This window comes from Heptranchias perlo, chromosome 21 (genome assembly GCF_035084215.1).
Source record: "Heptranchias perlo isolate sHepPer1 chromosome 21, sHepPer1.hap1, whole genome shotgun sequence".
Lineage (NCBI taxonomy): Eukaryota > Metazoa > Chordata > Chondrichthyes > Hexanchiformes > Hexanchidae > Heptranchias > Heptranchias perlo.
The window spans coordinates 22,601,066-22,617,506 of NC_090345.1; the positions used below are offsets into that span (position 1 = coordinate 22,601,066).

Here is a 16,441-nt window from a genome sequence, read left to right on the forward strand (position 1 = left end):
GCAGAATACCCAGCCTCTGACCTGCTCTCGTAGCCACAGTATTTATATGGCTGGTCCAGTTAAGTTTCTGGTCAATGGTGACCCCCAGGATGTTGATGGTGGGGGATTCAGCGATGGTAATGCCGTTGAATGTCAAGGGGAGGTCGTTAGACTCTCTCTTGTTGGAGATGGTCATTGCCTGGCACTTATCTGGCGCGAATGTTACTTGCCACTTATCAGCCCAAGCCTGGATGTTGTCCAGGTCTTGCTGCATGCAGGCTCGGACTGCTTCATTATCTGAGGGGTTACGAATGGAACTGAACACTGTGCAGTCATCAGCGAACATCCCCATTTCTGACCTTATGATGGAGGGAAGGTCATTGATGAAGCAGCTGAAGATGGTTGGGCCAAGGACACTGCCCTGAGGAACTCCTGCAGCAATGCCCTAGGGCTGAGATGACTGGCCTCCAACAACCACTACCATCTTCCTTTGTGCCAGGTATGACTCCAGCCACTGGAGAGTTTTCCCCCTGATTCCCATTGACTTCAATTTTACTAGGGCTCCTTGGTGCCACACTCGGTCAAATGCTGCCTTGATGTCAAGGGCAGTCACTCTCACCTCACCTCTGGAATTCAGCTCTTTTGTCCATGTTTGGACCAAGGCTGTAATGAGGTCTGGAGCCGAGTGGTCCTGGTGGAACCCAAACTGAGCATCGGTGAGCAGGTTATTGGTGAGTAAGTGCCGCTTGATAGCACTGTCGATGACACCTTCCATCACTTTGCTGATGATTGAGAGTAGACTGATGGGGCGGTAATTGGCCGGATTGGATTTGTCCTGCTTTTTGTGGACAGGACATACCTGGGCAATTTTCCACATTGTCGGGTGGATGCCAGTGTTGTAGCTGTACTGGAACAGCTTGGCTAGAGGCGCAGCTAGTTCTGGAGCACAAGTCTTCAGCACTACAGCTGGGATGTTGTCGGGACCCATAGCCTTTGCTGTATCCAGTGCACTCAGCCGTTTCTTGATATCACGTGGAGTGAATCGAATTGGCCGAAGACTGGCTTCCGTGATGGTGGGGATATCGGGAGGAGGCTGAGATGGATTATCCACTCGGCACTTCTGGCTGAAGATGGTTGCAAACGCTTCAGCCTTGTCTTTTGCACTCACGTGCTGGACTCCGCCATCATTGAGAATGGGGATGTTTGCAGAGCCTCCTCCTCCCGTTAGTTGTTTAATTGTCCACCACCATTCACGACTGGATGTGGCAGGACTGCAGAGCTTTGATCTGATCCGTTGGTTGTGGAATCGCTTAGCTCTGTCTATAGCATGTTGCTTCCGCTGTTTAGCATGCATGTAGTCCTGAGTTGTAGCTTCACCAGGTTGGCACCTCATTTTTCAGTACGCCTGGTGCTGCTCCTGGCATGCTCTTCTACACTCCTCATTGAACCAGGGTTGATCCCCTGGCTTGTTGGTAATGGTAGAGTGAGGAATATGCCGGGCCATGAGGTTACAGATTGTGCTGGAATACAATTCTGCTGCTGCTGATGGCCCACAGCGCCTCATGGATGCCCAGTTTTGAGCTGCTAGATCTGTTCTGAATCTATCCCATTTAGCACGGTGGTAGTGCCACACAACACGTTGGATGGTGTCCTCAGTGCAAAGACGGGATTTCATCTCCACGAGGACTGTGCGGTGGTCACTCCTACCAATACTGTCATGGACAGATGCATTTGCGACAGGTAGATTGGTGAGGACGAGGTCAAGTAAGTTTTTCCCTCGTGTTGGTTCGCTCACCACCTGCCGCAGGCCCAGTCTAGCAGTTATGTCCTTCAGGACTCGGCCAGCTCGGTCAGTAGTGGTGCTACCGAGCCACTCTTGGTGATGGACATTGAAGTCCCCCACCCAGAGTACAATGATGAGTGCTGGCATGGCTGTTATTGTAGGGGCAATTTAATTAGTTTGACTATAGAGGATATCACAGCCTGGCCTGATCCTGTCCTAAACTGACAACCCTGCACACACACCTCGGGTAGTGGTCACTGGATAGTGATTGGAACAGGAATTTCCCTTCCCTAACGCAGGAGTGCTGAGGCATAACGTAGCACCCCCTACCACTGCTCTGGTGGAGATCAACTGAATTGATACAAACTGGGGATTGGATCTGGGAGCTTCCTGGTCTGTAAGGCTGACTGTCCCACTGAGCCACTGCAAAAACACTAACGTTAGCATGGGCATTCTTTGTGGATAAATTCCTGGATTTAAAAATTATTTCTAATCATTTTCTGATTTTCAACCAAAATTTGACTGACTTGCTAACCTATGCAATTTTCCAAAATCTTATCTCAATCTAACCAGGAAACGGTATTTAAAAATAATGGACCAGAAAACAAGTGTAAGAGATGAAGTGGATACGAATGGAAACATTTCTGCTGAATTTTTGAGAATGTTGAATTTCCCCCTTCCCCAACTTTCACAAGGAAAATATATTTTTTTTAATTCTGATTTTCACATGGATTAGAATCGGAAAAACAACTTCTGTGGGAAATTTAGAAGAAATAAAAACTAAAATTGAAGAAACTTGGTGGTCCTTGGCAGTTTCATGGGTGGGGTAACTGGACTGTAAGAAGGAAGTTACTGGACGGAGACCCCCTAATATTTCCCTCTGTGCATTAGATTTAATGAATCTTCAAGTACTTTTAGAAACAAATGGCCTGAAATTCCTGGGCACTTCTAAAATGCAAGTTGGGTTGGTGGGTGGGTGTGTGTGGAATTTGGGATGGGACCTGGTTCCATTGGGGGAATGAGTGCTCCCTGCGTTCACTTGGCGTTCCTGGGATTTGGAACAGGGTCAAGACACTTCTGCCGCAGACTGAACCTCTGAATTTCAAGTCCAGTGTGTTTAGGGAGATGGAGAAAGTTAGATAAAACAAAGGATATGGGAAGAAGAGAGGGATTTAACAGCTTCTGTCACATTCATAAGAACTGGAAAAATGCATGGTGCTATTCACATCGGCAGTGTTCCATTCTTTTTTATAAAAAAAGCTTTAATCTGTAGATCAGTTTATTTAGGTTTATTGACTATTTCAGAAGCAGTAAGCAGTAAGTTTTTAAACATACTGTTGCTGTTTTTAAATTTTTTCTTTTTATTTTGCTGTGTGGTAATCTCCTTCATTGGAGTAGAGCCAGAGGATTATTTGTTTCATTGTGATTCTTGCTTTCCATTTCCCATGCTTTGTGCATATTCTGGTGCCTTAAACATGTCGCTTAAAGAAAACTACAGTCATCTAAAATGCAAGTAGATAACTACAAACACTCAGGTCGCTAGCATCTAATCATCTTTTTGTTTTATGCTCATTTTCACTGCAGGTTAAAGGCCTGAGAACAGACATGTCCTGTAGATTACTAACCCCTACCCCCTGCAGCGATGAGAATGGGGACAACAGTGCTTTCCCTATTCATTCTGTCCACTGGGAAAGTGGGGGTTGGGCACAATAATGTCTGTTCCCAGGCTACCTCTGACCTAGAGTTTTCAATGCAGTAAACAAGAGATCACTCGATGACTTAATTCAGAATTAAATTGTATGAACATATAAAAATACAGGTATGATTCAGCTGTTGAGGTAAGTGAGCTGATTTCAGCAATGTAAACACGGGAGCCAGTGCACAGATACTACTCTCCTGTGACCTGAACTACAGAAGTGCCAAATGTAGAAGCGTCTGCAGAGTCCCCGAGAAGACTAAAGTACTGAATTCATTGCGATTTAAAAAGAACATGGTTGACACAAGCCTTTTCTGTACCCTCCTCCCCCCGCCAACCATTACTGTCCTTTCCTCCCATTTAGCAGTTTTAACTACTTGAACCTGAAACTAGATTATTGTTCTGGCCTCGAGCTATTTTTGTAATCAGACATTGTAAGATAAATTTTGTGATAAAGCCACAAAATATTAATTTTCTTTCAAACCTATTTTGTGCTTTATCAGAAGATGTCCTAGCTGTTCACCTAGCTGATCATGATTTTCTTTTGAAAAGAAATTGAGTTATGTTAGAATATTCTTTTAAGTCATCAAGGGACTATTTTCCTAAGTTCCATTTTATAGCCAGTTGGAAATAGTTATCAATTAATAGATGCTTATGATATATTATTTCAACAATGATTGACTCATTAGAATTAATTATTTATAGAGAATGAGGACCTAAATAGAATACTAGGCTTAGCCAGTGATTTTCACTTCTGGAAATTTGAGTTTAAGAGTTGAAACCTGTCCACTTTGTCTGCTCTGAAGGATTATAGTTTAAGTGAGCCCGAGAAGCCCCACCCAATCAAGGGAGTCTGTTGTTCAAAGTGACCCTAATGTTATACACATCAGGGGGTAGTCTCCGCTCCGAAAGCTTTAACAAGATGAATGAGGAGAGAATGCCCTTACTTCTGTATTAGGAGGCAGGGAGGTGAGAGAGAGGAGTGGTAATAATTTTTCATGGATTGTGTAGTAGGGTGGAAGTCAGCAACACTACCAGTTAGAAATTGTTTCACATTCCACCAGTTTTCACCTTAATCAGCACCCAGAAAATGAATTATCTCTGATAGCAATTGATTCAACATCATCTTGTGGCTCCAGCAATTGTACCAACACGGTGTTCTGGTACTATGATGACTGCAGTGCAAGTTGATTGGTAATGTTTGACTGTACCCAGAGGAGGACTTTCTGAAATTTAACACCTTTACAAAAATATTGAATATTCAATGTACAGCTTCTAATACACCGTAACAATATCATCACTGAATGGAACCCAGTAAAACTGGTGCAGTTAAGAAGAAAATGTCCTCTTCAATATATATATTTCAAAGCTCACTGGTGACTATATTTGGCAACTCCTGCATCCGATGTATTTTTTGATGATTCTTAGTATCTAAAAGGATCAATTAGAAACATTTTATTTCAGAAGGACTTCTGATAGTTTTTATTCCATTTCATAATCCTCTGCATAAAGCTTGCTGGCCATTTTATGCCTTTGTCTCCTTCATGTGAGCCTAGTGATTAGGAGGTTTCACAGATGCTGAAAGTGGCAGGAATCTTGCATCACAGCCTCAGAATGTGTGATTTTTAGCCAGTAATGAGAATTGTTTGGAGATGTTGGGATAATGGTGTGACTTGCTGGATATTTTTAATGCTGAAATGATCTCTAGAATCTGTGTAGCCGGGAACTCTGATTGATTTTTTTTATCAACAGAAATCGCCAGATCATGCTGCTAATTTACTATTAATGTGCAGTAGTTAAAACAAAATGTAGAAGGCAACATTGGAATTGAGGCTTCAGTAGCTGATATTATCACAGTAGTAAAAAGGTCAGCCTTTAGCATGTTATAAGTGATGTTTTACAGAACAGGCAGCTCATCAAAATTATAGAACGATATGCAAATTAATTCCATCTGGTTTAACATAACTATGTCATGAGCATCATTGCATGCTCATTTATTTTTATAGAAATACATCACCATTTTTATTTTTATATAAAAGTACATTTGTAAAAATGTAATTAAAAGGGGAGAGAATACATCCTATTTAATTTTAATAAGCACTCATCCATTCTCGATTTTAAAAAAAAATAATGTTAGTACAGCACAACCCAGCCAGTCTAGCATCTTTTGGTACTGTGTCTGGATGAGGACAGTGACGAGATATGATAGGGAGCTTGTAGGATTTGTCCCTGGGCCATTTGCTGCCGAGGAAATGGGTCAGACTGCAGGTTGGTGGCAGAGCTCAGCAACAGCCTGCTTAGTTGCTGGGGTCTGAAGATGAACGAATTGGCAGAGATCCCGGAGTAGCTTTCGTAATCTTTCTTTTTAAAATGATGATGATCACCGTCAGCAGTAGATTTATATTAAGTGATCCTACCATCACATTGCAAAAATCTCTCTCTCTGTCTCTTTCTCTTTCTTGTCTTCTCCCCCCAACCCGCCCCACCCGCAATAGTTGGTGCTATTAGATGTCAGCTGTGGCTCAGTGATAACACTTTTGCCTCTGAGCCAGAAGGTTGTGGGCAGCGATTCTGGCAAATTGGTCCCTGGCCTCATTTCCAGGGAGCCGTGGGCTCCATTCATGGCCCCAGAGGCAGCTGATGGCCTCAGGAGTGTCCCAGACCAGTTCTTCTAGTGTTGCATGTACATGTGTTGATAGCACAATTGTCTCAAGCTGTAGCCTCAATGTTCTCCTACCTTGCTTTCTACTTTTAAATTAATTTGATAGTCATTGCAAATGAATATTTCAATTTCAGTGAACAGAAAATGATAATCCAGCATTTTTTAATCCACACCCATCCTGAACACAACTCAAATAATAGCAGTGTTTGGATGCAGTTACAATATTGCTGTGAAGTTGTATTCAACATTAGGGTGATATAATCACAACTATTTCAATTTTGAGAATAAATAGGAAAATAATCACATACTGACAGGGGAAAAATGTTACCAGGGCTCCAAGGGTTAAATTATGAGGCGAGATTACATAAACTGGGCTTGTAATCCCTGGAATAAAGAAGGTTAAGGGGTGATTTGATTGAAGTTCTTAGGATTTTGAAAGGAATTGATAGGGTAGTTAGACTTTTTCCATTGGTGGGGGAGTCGAAGGCATGGGGACATAATCTTAAAATTAGAGCCTGGCCATTCAGGAGAGAAGTTAGGAAACACTTCTTCACATGAAGGGTGGTAGAAGTGTGGAACATTCTCCCACAAAAAGCAGTAGATGCTAGCTCAATTAATAATTTTAAATCTGAGCTAGAGATTTTTTTCTAGCCAAGGGTATTAAGGGATATGGAGCCAAGGTAGGTAAATGGAGTTAAGGTACAGATCAGCCATGATCTCGTTGAATGGCAGAACAGGCTCGAGGGGCTGAATGGCCTACTCTTGTTCCTATGTTCCTAAAACTGCACATTATACAACTAACATCTAATCACAAATGTGGGACCACAGAATCACTGGTCAGTCAGATGAAGTTTTTGATTTGACTTGAATACTCAAATCTTGGGCCCTCCAAACCACACATTGACGATGAAGAAAATAGAATTTTACTCCCACAATTAGCTAAATCGTAACAAGCATCAGAAATCATAACCACATTAAAGAGTTTACATTATGGAGAACTGCCATCATACCTGAGTATTCAAGAAATTATGGGGCTCGAGTGTTAAAATACATTGATTCTTGGGAGGAAGAAAACTGGAGATGGATTTCTTAATTTAATAATTAAATTATTTTGGTTAGTTGAATACTTTGTTGTCCCGATTGCCAATTTTACCACCCAAATTACACAGCTGACTTTGCTGCAACATATTTCAACTGTGCACCAGCACTGCAATCTTAACCCAGTACTGAATTCTAATGCCCTGCATATTTGTCATTGGCATGCCACAAACCTTTTGCACCATACAAACTGGTATAACATTGTTACTTTTGATGTGGTAGTGAGCTTAGTTTAAAGGGTGGTCTTGTATTACTAGCATAGTACATCACGAGTTTTAAAAAGAACTGGCATCTCACTGTAGTGACAGTTAGTTCTGATAACTGAACACGAGCAGAAGTGTCTTGTCAGCTCTTTTACAGTACTAAAAATTTCACTGGCAGCCAAAGACTGATAGTCACTGCTCAGTGGATGAATTTTGTGAACACGTGCGGAATTTTGTCCTCCCGCACTCGACAGCAGTGCAAACAGGCAGTATAACCACAGCTGTCTGCTCACATTGCTATTTAAATACTGCAGTATTTATGCATTAGTGACCCAAATTAGCCAATTCAGGGTTCATTTTCAAATGTAGGAATTTTACTCAAGTAAGATGACTGAGTTTGGGTTAGTCATTCTGTTTTAAACAATGGCGCACATGCACAGAATCTTCTCACCGTTGTAACAGCTGGTGGGAAAGTGCTGCTACTGGTATTTTAGAGCTATAATGGGGTTTTTAAATTTCCTCTGTTTGTATTTTACCTTTAGTAAATAACCTTCTCGAGCCTTGCAACCCTCTGAGATCTCTGCGCTACTCCGATTCTGGCCTCTTGCGCATTCCTGATTTCCATCACTCCACGATTAGCGGCCAGGCCTTCAGCTGCCTAGACCCTAATTTCTGGAATTCTCTCCCTAAACCTATATGCATCTCTACCTCTCTCTCCTTTTAAGACGCTCCTTAAAACCTACCTCTTTGACTAAGCTTTTGGTCACCTGTCCTAACACCTCCTTATATGGCTTGGTGTCAAATTTTGTTTGATAATGCTCCTGTGAAGGGCCTTGGGACATTTTCCTATATTAAAGGTGCTATATAAATGCAAGTTGTTGTTAGTGGTTTGGTAGCAGAAGAAATGCATCCATATTTCCTGGCAATCTTGGGACATCATTTCTCAAGACTATAATGTTTTCCCATGTCCACAGGATTCCTGCATTTTACAGGGACAATGTATACAAGTTCACTGCAGGAAGGATGAGTGTATAACAAGCTAAAACAATAAGATTTTGGGCTCCCTTTGTTGTTTGCCTTGTTCCAAATGGCTTTCCAAAATCTAAAATGGCACCGTGCATTCTGGACACAAGTCAAATGATAGCAGTGTTTAGATGCAGTTAAAAGATTACTGTGAAATTTTACTCAACAATAGGGTAATATAATCACAACTGTTTGCATTTTGAGAATAAATAAGAAAATAATCTCATACTTACAGCGGGGAAACTGCATATTATACGAGAAATATTTGATCACAAATGTAGGACCACAGAACCTCTGGTCAGTCAGATTAAGTTTTGTGATTTGGCCTCCCAAACTATGCGTTGAAGATGAAGAAAATAGAATTCTTACTCCCACAGTGAGCCTAATTGTAACAAGCTTCAAAAATCGGAACCACATTAAAGAGTTTACATTTTGGAGAGCTGCCATCATATCGGAGTATTCAAGAAATTATGGGGCTCCAAAGTCTCAAAAAAACATTTATCCTTGGGAGGAAGGAAACTGGAAATGGATTTTTTCCCAGATATATGCAAGAACTTTTCCTAGTAAAGGAGCTATGGATTAGAATAGACTTCCTCCCTAGAGATAGACAAGGATGATTCTTGACCTGACTCTTAACTGAGGATAGCATGGATGCAGGGGGTAACTTGAATAATATTTTAATTTTAAAATGTATATTTTAATTTTACAATGTATAGAAAATCCATACTTGTATTTTACTGTGAAACCTTGATGTTTCAAAAAGATGTGGAAAACTGGTCGTCACTTAACAGAAATTATATGTCCTGTGTATTAGTCCAGGGGATACTTGATGGACACATCCTTGTGCCACTATCTTGCCTATCACCTTATGTTATCGTTTACAGCTGCTGCAATTATTGACATTGCTAACAGCTGAAATTTTAACTCCATTTTCTCCATCACAATTTCCTGCTGTTTATAGCAATTTTAAAAAAATCTGTTGAGAGCTCAGTGAGAGTGAAGAGTTAATTTAAGAAATCTATTCTTATCCTTGAAACAGAACTATAAGACACTCAGTGACACAGAGGTTTAAAATAATCGAATGAAGGGGTTGTGCTGGTGCGGTGATAGAGGATCTCTTTGCATGTGTAGGTGTTTCTGGTAACAGAATACCTCTATGCTAGTGGTAGGCTCCAGGCAGTGGTGCTGTGAAAGCGAGATTGGGGCTTGAGATCTCATTGAAATTCAGTGAAAATAACAGAATAGGATCTGGTCAATCAAATGGCTGGTGCCGTCAGATACAACACTGAAGTCCTTCTGCATCAGCCTATGCAGTGCCAGCAGTGGATTCACATTGTGAATGGAGAACGACTGATGGAATCGAGTGTAAAGGCAGCTACTTTATACCATACAAGGAGCTTGTGAAAGAATGTCAGCTGCTGGGAGCATAAAGGATGCCCAGCCTGCAGTTACTTATATTCACTCAGCTGAACAGGAATTCTTCAGTTTCTCTCCTGTTTTGAACTAAACTACAGCATATCTTGCAGACAGAATTAGGAAAGAAATGGCTTTTAGTCCGTGGCATATTCTGTCCCCAGTACAATGGGCTCGATGGACATGGTCTGCTGTGTGTGGTGGAGGAGACTACAGTCTCCAATTCATGCAGAAAATAACTGGAGCTAGGCAAGTTCTTTTGGTGTTACAGGGGAGTAAGAGGATCAAAACTAATGGGGTTAGAAACTCAATGGAATTGGATGAACTTTTCACAGGATGTGTTCATTTTGTTTTAGGAGCTCAGACTCAGAAGGAGCCTTCGAGACACCTGAAGAGACAACCCCTGTCAAAGTCCCTCCGCTGATCTCTCCTGCTGCTGCTGAAAAGGACAGCCAAGAGCAGCTGCCTTCAGAAGATTCAGGTAAAGAAAGCCAAGTATGATTAATGAGGGCCAGCTGGAGGTCAAATTGGTAAAGCGGAGACACAAAAGCGTGGACTAGTACAGACGAAAGATGGGAATGTTAAACAGGGTAGCACTTTGTGTATCCTATTATTGCGGCTTTCTGTATAATTCATGCACTAAGCCATTCCTAGATGAGCATATTTCAAGATGTACTAAAACAAGTGAAAATATAGAATAAATTATAGTCTTTGAAAAATCAACAAGTTTAAAAGAATTAAACAATATCAAATATATTATTATTCTTTCTCTCAAAATACAAATGTTGTGGCTAAACCATTGCTTGTTAATGAATGCAGAAGGTTTGTTGCTAACGGAAAGCCATGGCATTTTCCAAGCGGTGTCCCCACCCCTCTATTTAAATGAAATCTTAGATCGCTTATCTTAAAGTATGATTCACAAAATCGAGAAATTATATTGATTATTTTGGCCTCTGGAACAGTTACTGTCTGCAAAATTTGGTGATAGCATCTTTCTGTTTTGAGAAATCTTTTCTTTACCCTTTTCTGTCCTGTCATAAAAGACATTGGTTAAATGTGTGTATGAGGACTAATTGGACTCTAATAACACTAACCTGGTAGGTTGTGAATGCAGTCTTACATTGAAACAGTGGGGTTGATTTTGACTTTTGGGTGATTGACTTTTAGTCTTTTAGACTACATGGTGCCAAATGGGCATTCAGTGCAGCTCGCTGGATTAAGGCCTACCAACATTGGTCTGCTCTGGAATCCTGCAGGGTAAGTTCGGGGTGGGGGGGCAGTTACAATCGTGGAGGGAGAGTCCCAGGGCAGCAGTGACCCAGATTATTTTTGTGGAGCCCAGAGGAACGTTCCTCCACCCCCATCAAAATAATTCCAAATTTACCTTTGGATCACCAATGGAACTAATTGGAGCCTGCGTAGACCAGTTACAACCTAAATGGCAATCGGGGTCCAAATAGGACCCTGCTTTGCATATTAAAAGGGGGCTACTTCCTGAAACGGGCAGGCGCTTTGGACGCCTGGCGGTAGGCCCCTTTTGGTATGGAGCCGGCTCCTTCGTAAGGCTTTAATAGACCCCATTTTGAGGCGGTCACTGCCCTGATAACGCCAGGCAAATCAAGTGAAAATTGACCCCAGTATGTGCTAACAGTCCTTTTTCAATAGGTTACTAAGATGGTGGCTACATGTTTACAACCTGCAGGGTGAATTTAGTGTTGGAGCCCAAGTAACTGAAGTCACTTCACACTGGTGACTTTGAATCAAGCATTGTTTCCATATATTAAAGAGTTACTCAGCCAGCCTCCTTTCCTGGGACATCCTGCCCTGAAACCTGTGTACAGTGCCTTCAGGGTTTGTTTGCTGCAGTGATAATTTTGCACTGCAGCAGAAATTTTGTAAGGCTTTGCATTTTTTTAAATTACTGCATTTACATATTTGGCTGTGTGGAGGCAGTAAGTGATGTGAAAGCATCATTGCTGGGTATTTGAGCAGGTTATTGTAGATCTTTAAATTAGTGTTCAGTACTTAAAGGTAGCCTGAATGCACATTTCTCATTTGAATCCCTGCAGCAGCTTTCCACAGTGTAAGGATTTTAAAACCTTTACTCGTGCGCTAAAAATAAATCTGAGGCTGCACTTACCCTAATTGACCATATGTGGCTTCTGAATCCAAAATGGAGCTGGATTTGGTCAGGTTAACTGTTCATATATTTGTCTGACATATTAGCATTGTTATCCTAATGTTACTCTTTAAAAATAGAATCCAGACAGATCTTTCATGTAGTTTTTTTTAACCCATTCCATTCATATTTTATTACTGGAGATGTTATTGGCATAGAATTTAGTTCTAAAAAACAGGATGTTTTACTTGGTGTGTTATGCTTATTATTGGATTGATTATTTAAAATAACTGGATTTATTGATCTGCATTTATGTCAATAGCTACTATATCGAAAGCAGAGATTTACGGATTAATTGAGGCCACAAAGTCCAACAAACTGCATTCGTTTACTCTGCATGTTGTTCGTGAGGTCTTGGTGACTCCATTTTTTTTGGTGGGCTTCATTTTAATCTATGTAGCAGTGACTACACTTCAAAAAGTAATTAATTAGCTATGAAGTGCTATGGGAAATCCTGAGGTCGTAAAAAGTGCTATAAAAATAACAAGCTTTTTATTTTACATGAAGTACTGAAATGAACTTCCTTAATTCAAAATATCTCTATCAGAGGCAGCTACATATTTCAGTAATATTTCTTGTGAAGTTTGGCAATGACCTGCAATGCTTCTGGTTTTTAATGAATGCAATAATATTTCTTCATTGCACGAAGGGTTGGAAAGCAAAATATCAGCGAAAATGAGAGAGATCCCATTGACCTCCTTCATGGACCTGGGAAGCATTTTGTTTTAAACTCACAAATTAACATAGTCAATGCTTGAAATTCTGGTAGGTCGACTGAACAACAACATTGAATTTAAACCAGGGAATCCTACATTTTCCACCAACTTGATGGAGTTCTTCCATTTGGAATATAATTGCTGAACAGAACGATGTGGCTGGTTCTCATTCTGATAACACAATACCCAGGCCTGCATATGTTTCAAGAACACACAGTTTTACATGGTTATTTATATATTTTTCATATCCTAGTCGACATCCAATTTAGGATGTTAAAACATTTGAAAGTGTGTTTCGAACCCCAACACAATCAGTTACCCTAACACGGACATCTCTAATGATTGAACAATTATCTAATGTTAAATATATGGTGTACATACAAGATTTTTTAAAAGCCTGCACCTGTATTCATTTTGGCAGAATGTCAGTACAAAGACAAGCAAAACTCTGTGTTGTTTCCAGAACAACAGCCTTTTAGGAAACTGCTCTTTGAATGCTTCCATTCAGAATAATGAAAAACAACATTGTCAAAGAGAAGCTTCTGACCTTGACTTGCAGCAATTAATTACCCAACTCTCTAATGAAGGTGTTTGATTTCATTAAGGGAATATCTGATCCCTGTTGCGCTGTGGCTGAACTATGTTAATCTGACTAATATTACCACATGCTTAATGGGAACTTGATCTGATTATTTTTTATTAAATATCAAGACATATAAAAATGGATAATAACCTGTAGGTGAGGACAGCATCAAAAGTAGAAAGGCTGCAGATAAGGCTTTCAATTAATTCAATTTTCAGGAAGAATTGAACAGAACAGCTCCTTTTCAAAAATAAATAAAAAGAAGGAAATGCAAAGTAAGAACAACCTTGGATTTATATAGTGCCTTTGATATCTTAAAAAACTTCACAGCCAATGAATTATTTTTGACGTGTAGTCACTGTTGTTTTATAGGCAAAGGTGGTAGCCAGTTTGGACACAGCAAGGCCCCACAAACAGCAATGAAATAAATGACCAGTTAATCTGTGTCTGGTGGTGGTAGTTGAGGGATAAATGTTGGTTTGGATACTGGAAGAACTCCCATGCTCTTTTTTTGAGTAGGGCCATGAGATCTTTTAAGCTAGCAGACAGGGTTTCAGTATAACATCTCATCTCATCTCTGACATTGTAGTACTCTCTCAGTACTGCCATGAAGTGTCAGCCTAGATTATGTGCTCAAGTCATGGAGTGGGGCATGAACCCATGACTATCAGTCTGAGGTAAGAGTGTTACCACTGAGCTAATACTGGAAATGAAATACTAGTTAACATTTTGGAGCGAAACCCTTCATTGGAATTCAACATTTTTGGATATGACCCAACTGATGAAGGGTTTCCATTGAAACATTAACCTGTCTTTCTGTTTCAGATTCTTATTGACCTGCTGTCCATTTCTGGCATTTTTTGTCTTATTTTTGATTTCCAGCATGCATTGTTTTTCTTACCACTTTTTAGAAGTACCTGTTTATGTAAAGTCTCCAATGTGTCTACAAACTTTCCCACAGATGGAGTCAGTGCTACTCTTTGCTGACAGGGGCTGAAGTTGAGCAAGGTGTGAAAGGATCACTCCCTGCCAAAATTGGCATATTAGGGCAATGTTGCACAACACAAGACTGAATGAATCATTTACTCTGGCTCTCAATGTACTTTTAATTATTCAGAAAAGGCAGCCAGGAGAAAAAAACACACAACAAACCCCGACTGCATGCCTGTAGAACATTCACTATAAGAATACTATTTGGCAAGGGGTAGTAATATGAAAGATTTGGGATGTTATTACCAGTGAATGCATCAAATATCTCAATCCTCCATGCACTGAGCAAGTTCGACTTGTGCATCACTGACAGTGGCAGCTGGCATTCCAAAACACTCGTGTCTTCAATTAATTATTAGTTTTAAAACTGTATGTATAAAATATTATATCAGGGATCAAATTGTATTTTTAACAATAGAATTTGAACAACACTATTTGTCACATATTGTAGGAAATAGGGAGGGAAACCACAGCTCTCCACAGATAATAGTCATGGACTTCAGTGAATTAAAAACAGAGTATGCTGAACAGGACATATTTGATGAGGAAAGAAAAATTGGGAGCTGCTAATTAGTTTGCTGAGGGCAGCTACCATTATTATCCAGGTCAACAGCTGGTGCAGTTGAGGGTGTGATAAGAGAACTGGAGATTAATTTTAGCAACTCCCCTGTTTCTTTTGCACCCAGTAGAATTGAACTTGGTTTCTTGAAATGGTCACTCAGATGAAATGAACAAGCTACAAATTGAAAGCTTGTTAAGATAATAGCCAGGATCATGAGCATCGATTTTGTTACTTTTATACAAGGCGCAAAAAAAACACCTGTCACAAAGTTAATTGCTGATCAACTGAGTTTTATGAGATAACAGCTCTTTAGGCATCTTTCAGGAGTATGTCTCTTGAAAGCTATAGTAATTAGCAAGAAGGAGTTTATTAATTGGATATTATGTCGAGAATATAGCAGTGAAAGGTTTTCCTGTTGATTTATGTTCCCCCATTGCCTCACTGAATGGAAGCATTGTTAACCATGGTGGCACAATACAAGGGTTCTTTATGAATATGCAGAAAATTTTGTCATGGAATTTGTAATTGGAGCAGTAGTATAAACCTGCAATCTGCTAGTAAAGCTGATCTTGCTGGAAGGCAACCATTTATGGAGGACATCTGGCACTCCAGTTGGTGTGCAAGGGCCTGATTGCTCTTTTTAGAGGAGGGTGTATTAAGAAATTCATACTGTACTGGATTTTTAATAATGTCTTTGAAAATCAACAGGACAGTGGAGTGTAACAGGGCAACCAGTCTGGGTGAAACTCTGTCAAGTGGACTACCACATAATTTACAGAATAAAATGGAATTAACACTGTATTGGGCATTTTATTTTTGTTGTGGAAGGTAATGTTTGAAGCCAGCACAGAGAAAAATAACAGTGGTTGAGGCAGTTCAGTGTGACTAGTGTCATTTTGCCAATTAAAGTGGGTGGTTGATTTTTATATAATTTTGTGAGATGATGTAAAATATTCAAAAGGTTATTTGGTTTCCTTTTGATGAATAATTCTTCCCCAATCTAAAGGTAATGTTTGTATTTAACTACTGGGGTAGTTATCATGTATTTGCTGAAAATTTTTTTTACTTTGTTAATGTCAGCACATGCTTAATGTGCATGTTACATTTTTTTTGGATTTCTCTTCACTTACTGCACTTAAGAATCTGAGTTCCCTTTTATTTGCTCAGTTAGTTTTCGCCTCTTGATGTGAACAACAACTTGCATTTATATAATGCACTTAATGTAGAAAAACATTACAAGGCATTTCAGAGTTGTCAGGAAACAGATACCAAGCCAAAGTAGGACAAATTAGGAAGGATGACCAAAACCTTGATCAAAGAGATGGGTTTTGGGGAGGGAGGTAGAGTGTTACAGGGATTTAGAGAGTGATTTCCAGAGAATGGGACCTAGACAGTTGAAGGCATAGTCACAAATGGTGGGGTGAAGGTAGGGGAAGGGATGCTTAAGAGGACGGAGTCAGAAGAACAAGAGTTCAGGGGGCATGTTGAAGATGGGGAGGAGATAAGGACAAAAATTTTAATTTGAGATGTTGAGGGCCCAGAAGCAACATAGAT

At 40.2% G+C, this 16,441-nt stretch overlaps 1 protein-coding gene across 6 annotated transcripts in view; it reads left to right on the forward strand.

Moving 5' to 3' along the window:
• LOC137340049 (microtubule-associated protein futsch-like) overlaps positions 1-16,441 on the forward strand; it is a 224,708-nt gene that overhangs the window by 143,878 nt on the left and 64,389 nt on the right. For all 6 annotated transcript variants that reach the window (XM_068002280.1, XM_068002274.1, XM_068002277.1 and 3 more), the window contains one exon: positions 10,214-10,338. In XM_068002280.1, the coding sequence (XP_067858381.1) occupies positions 10,214-10,338 (125 nt within the window). The remainder of the gene's footprint in view (positions 1-10,213; positions 10,339-16,441) is intronic.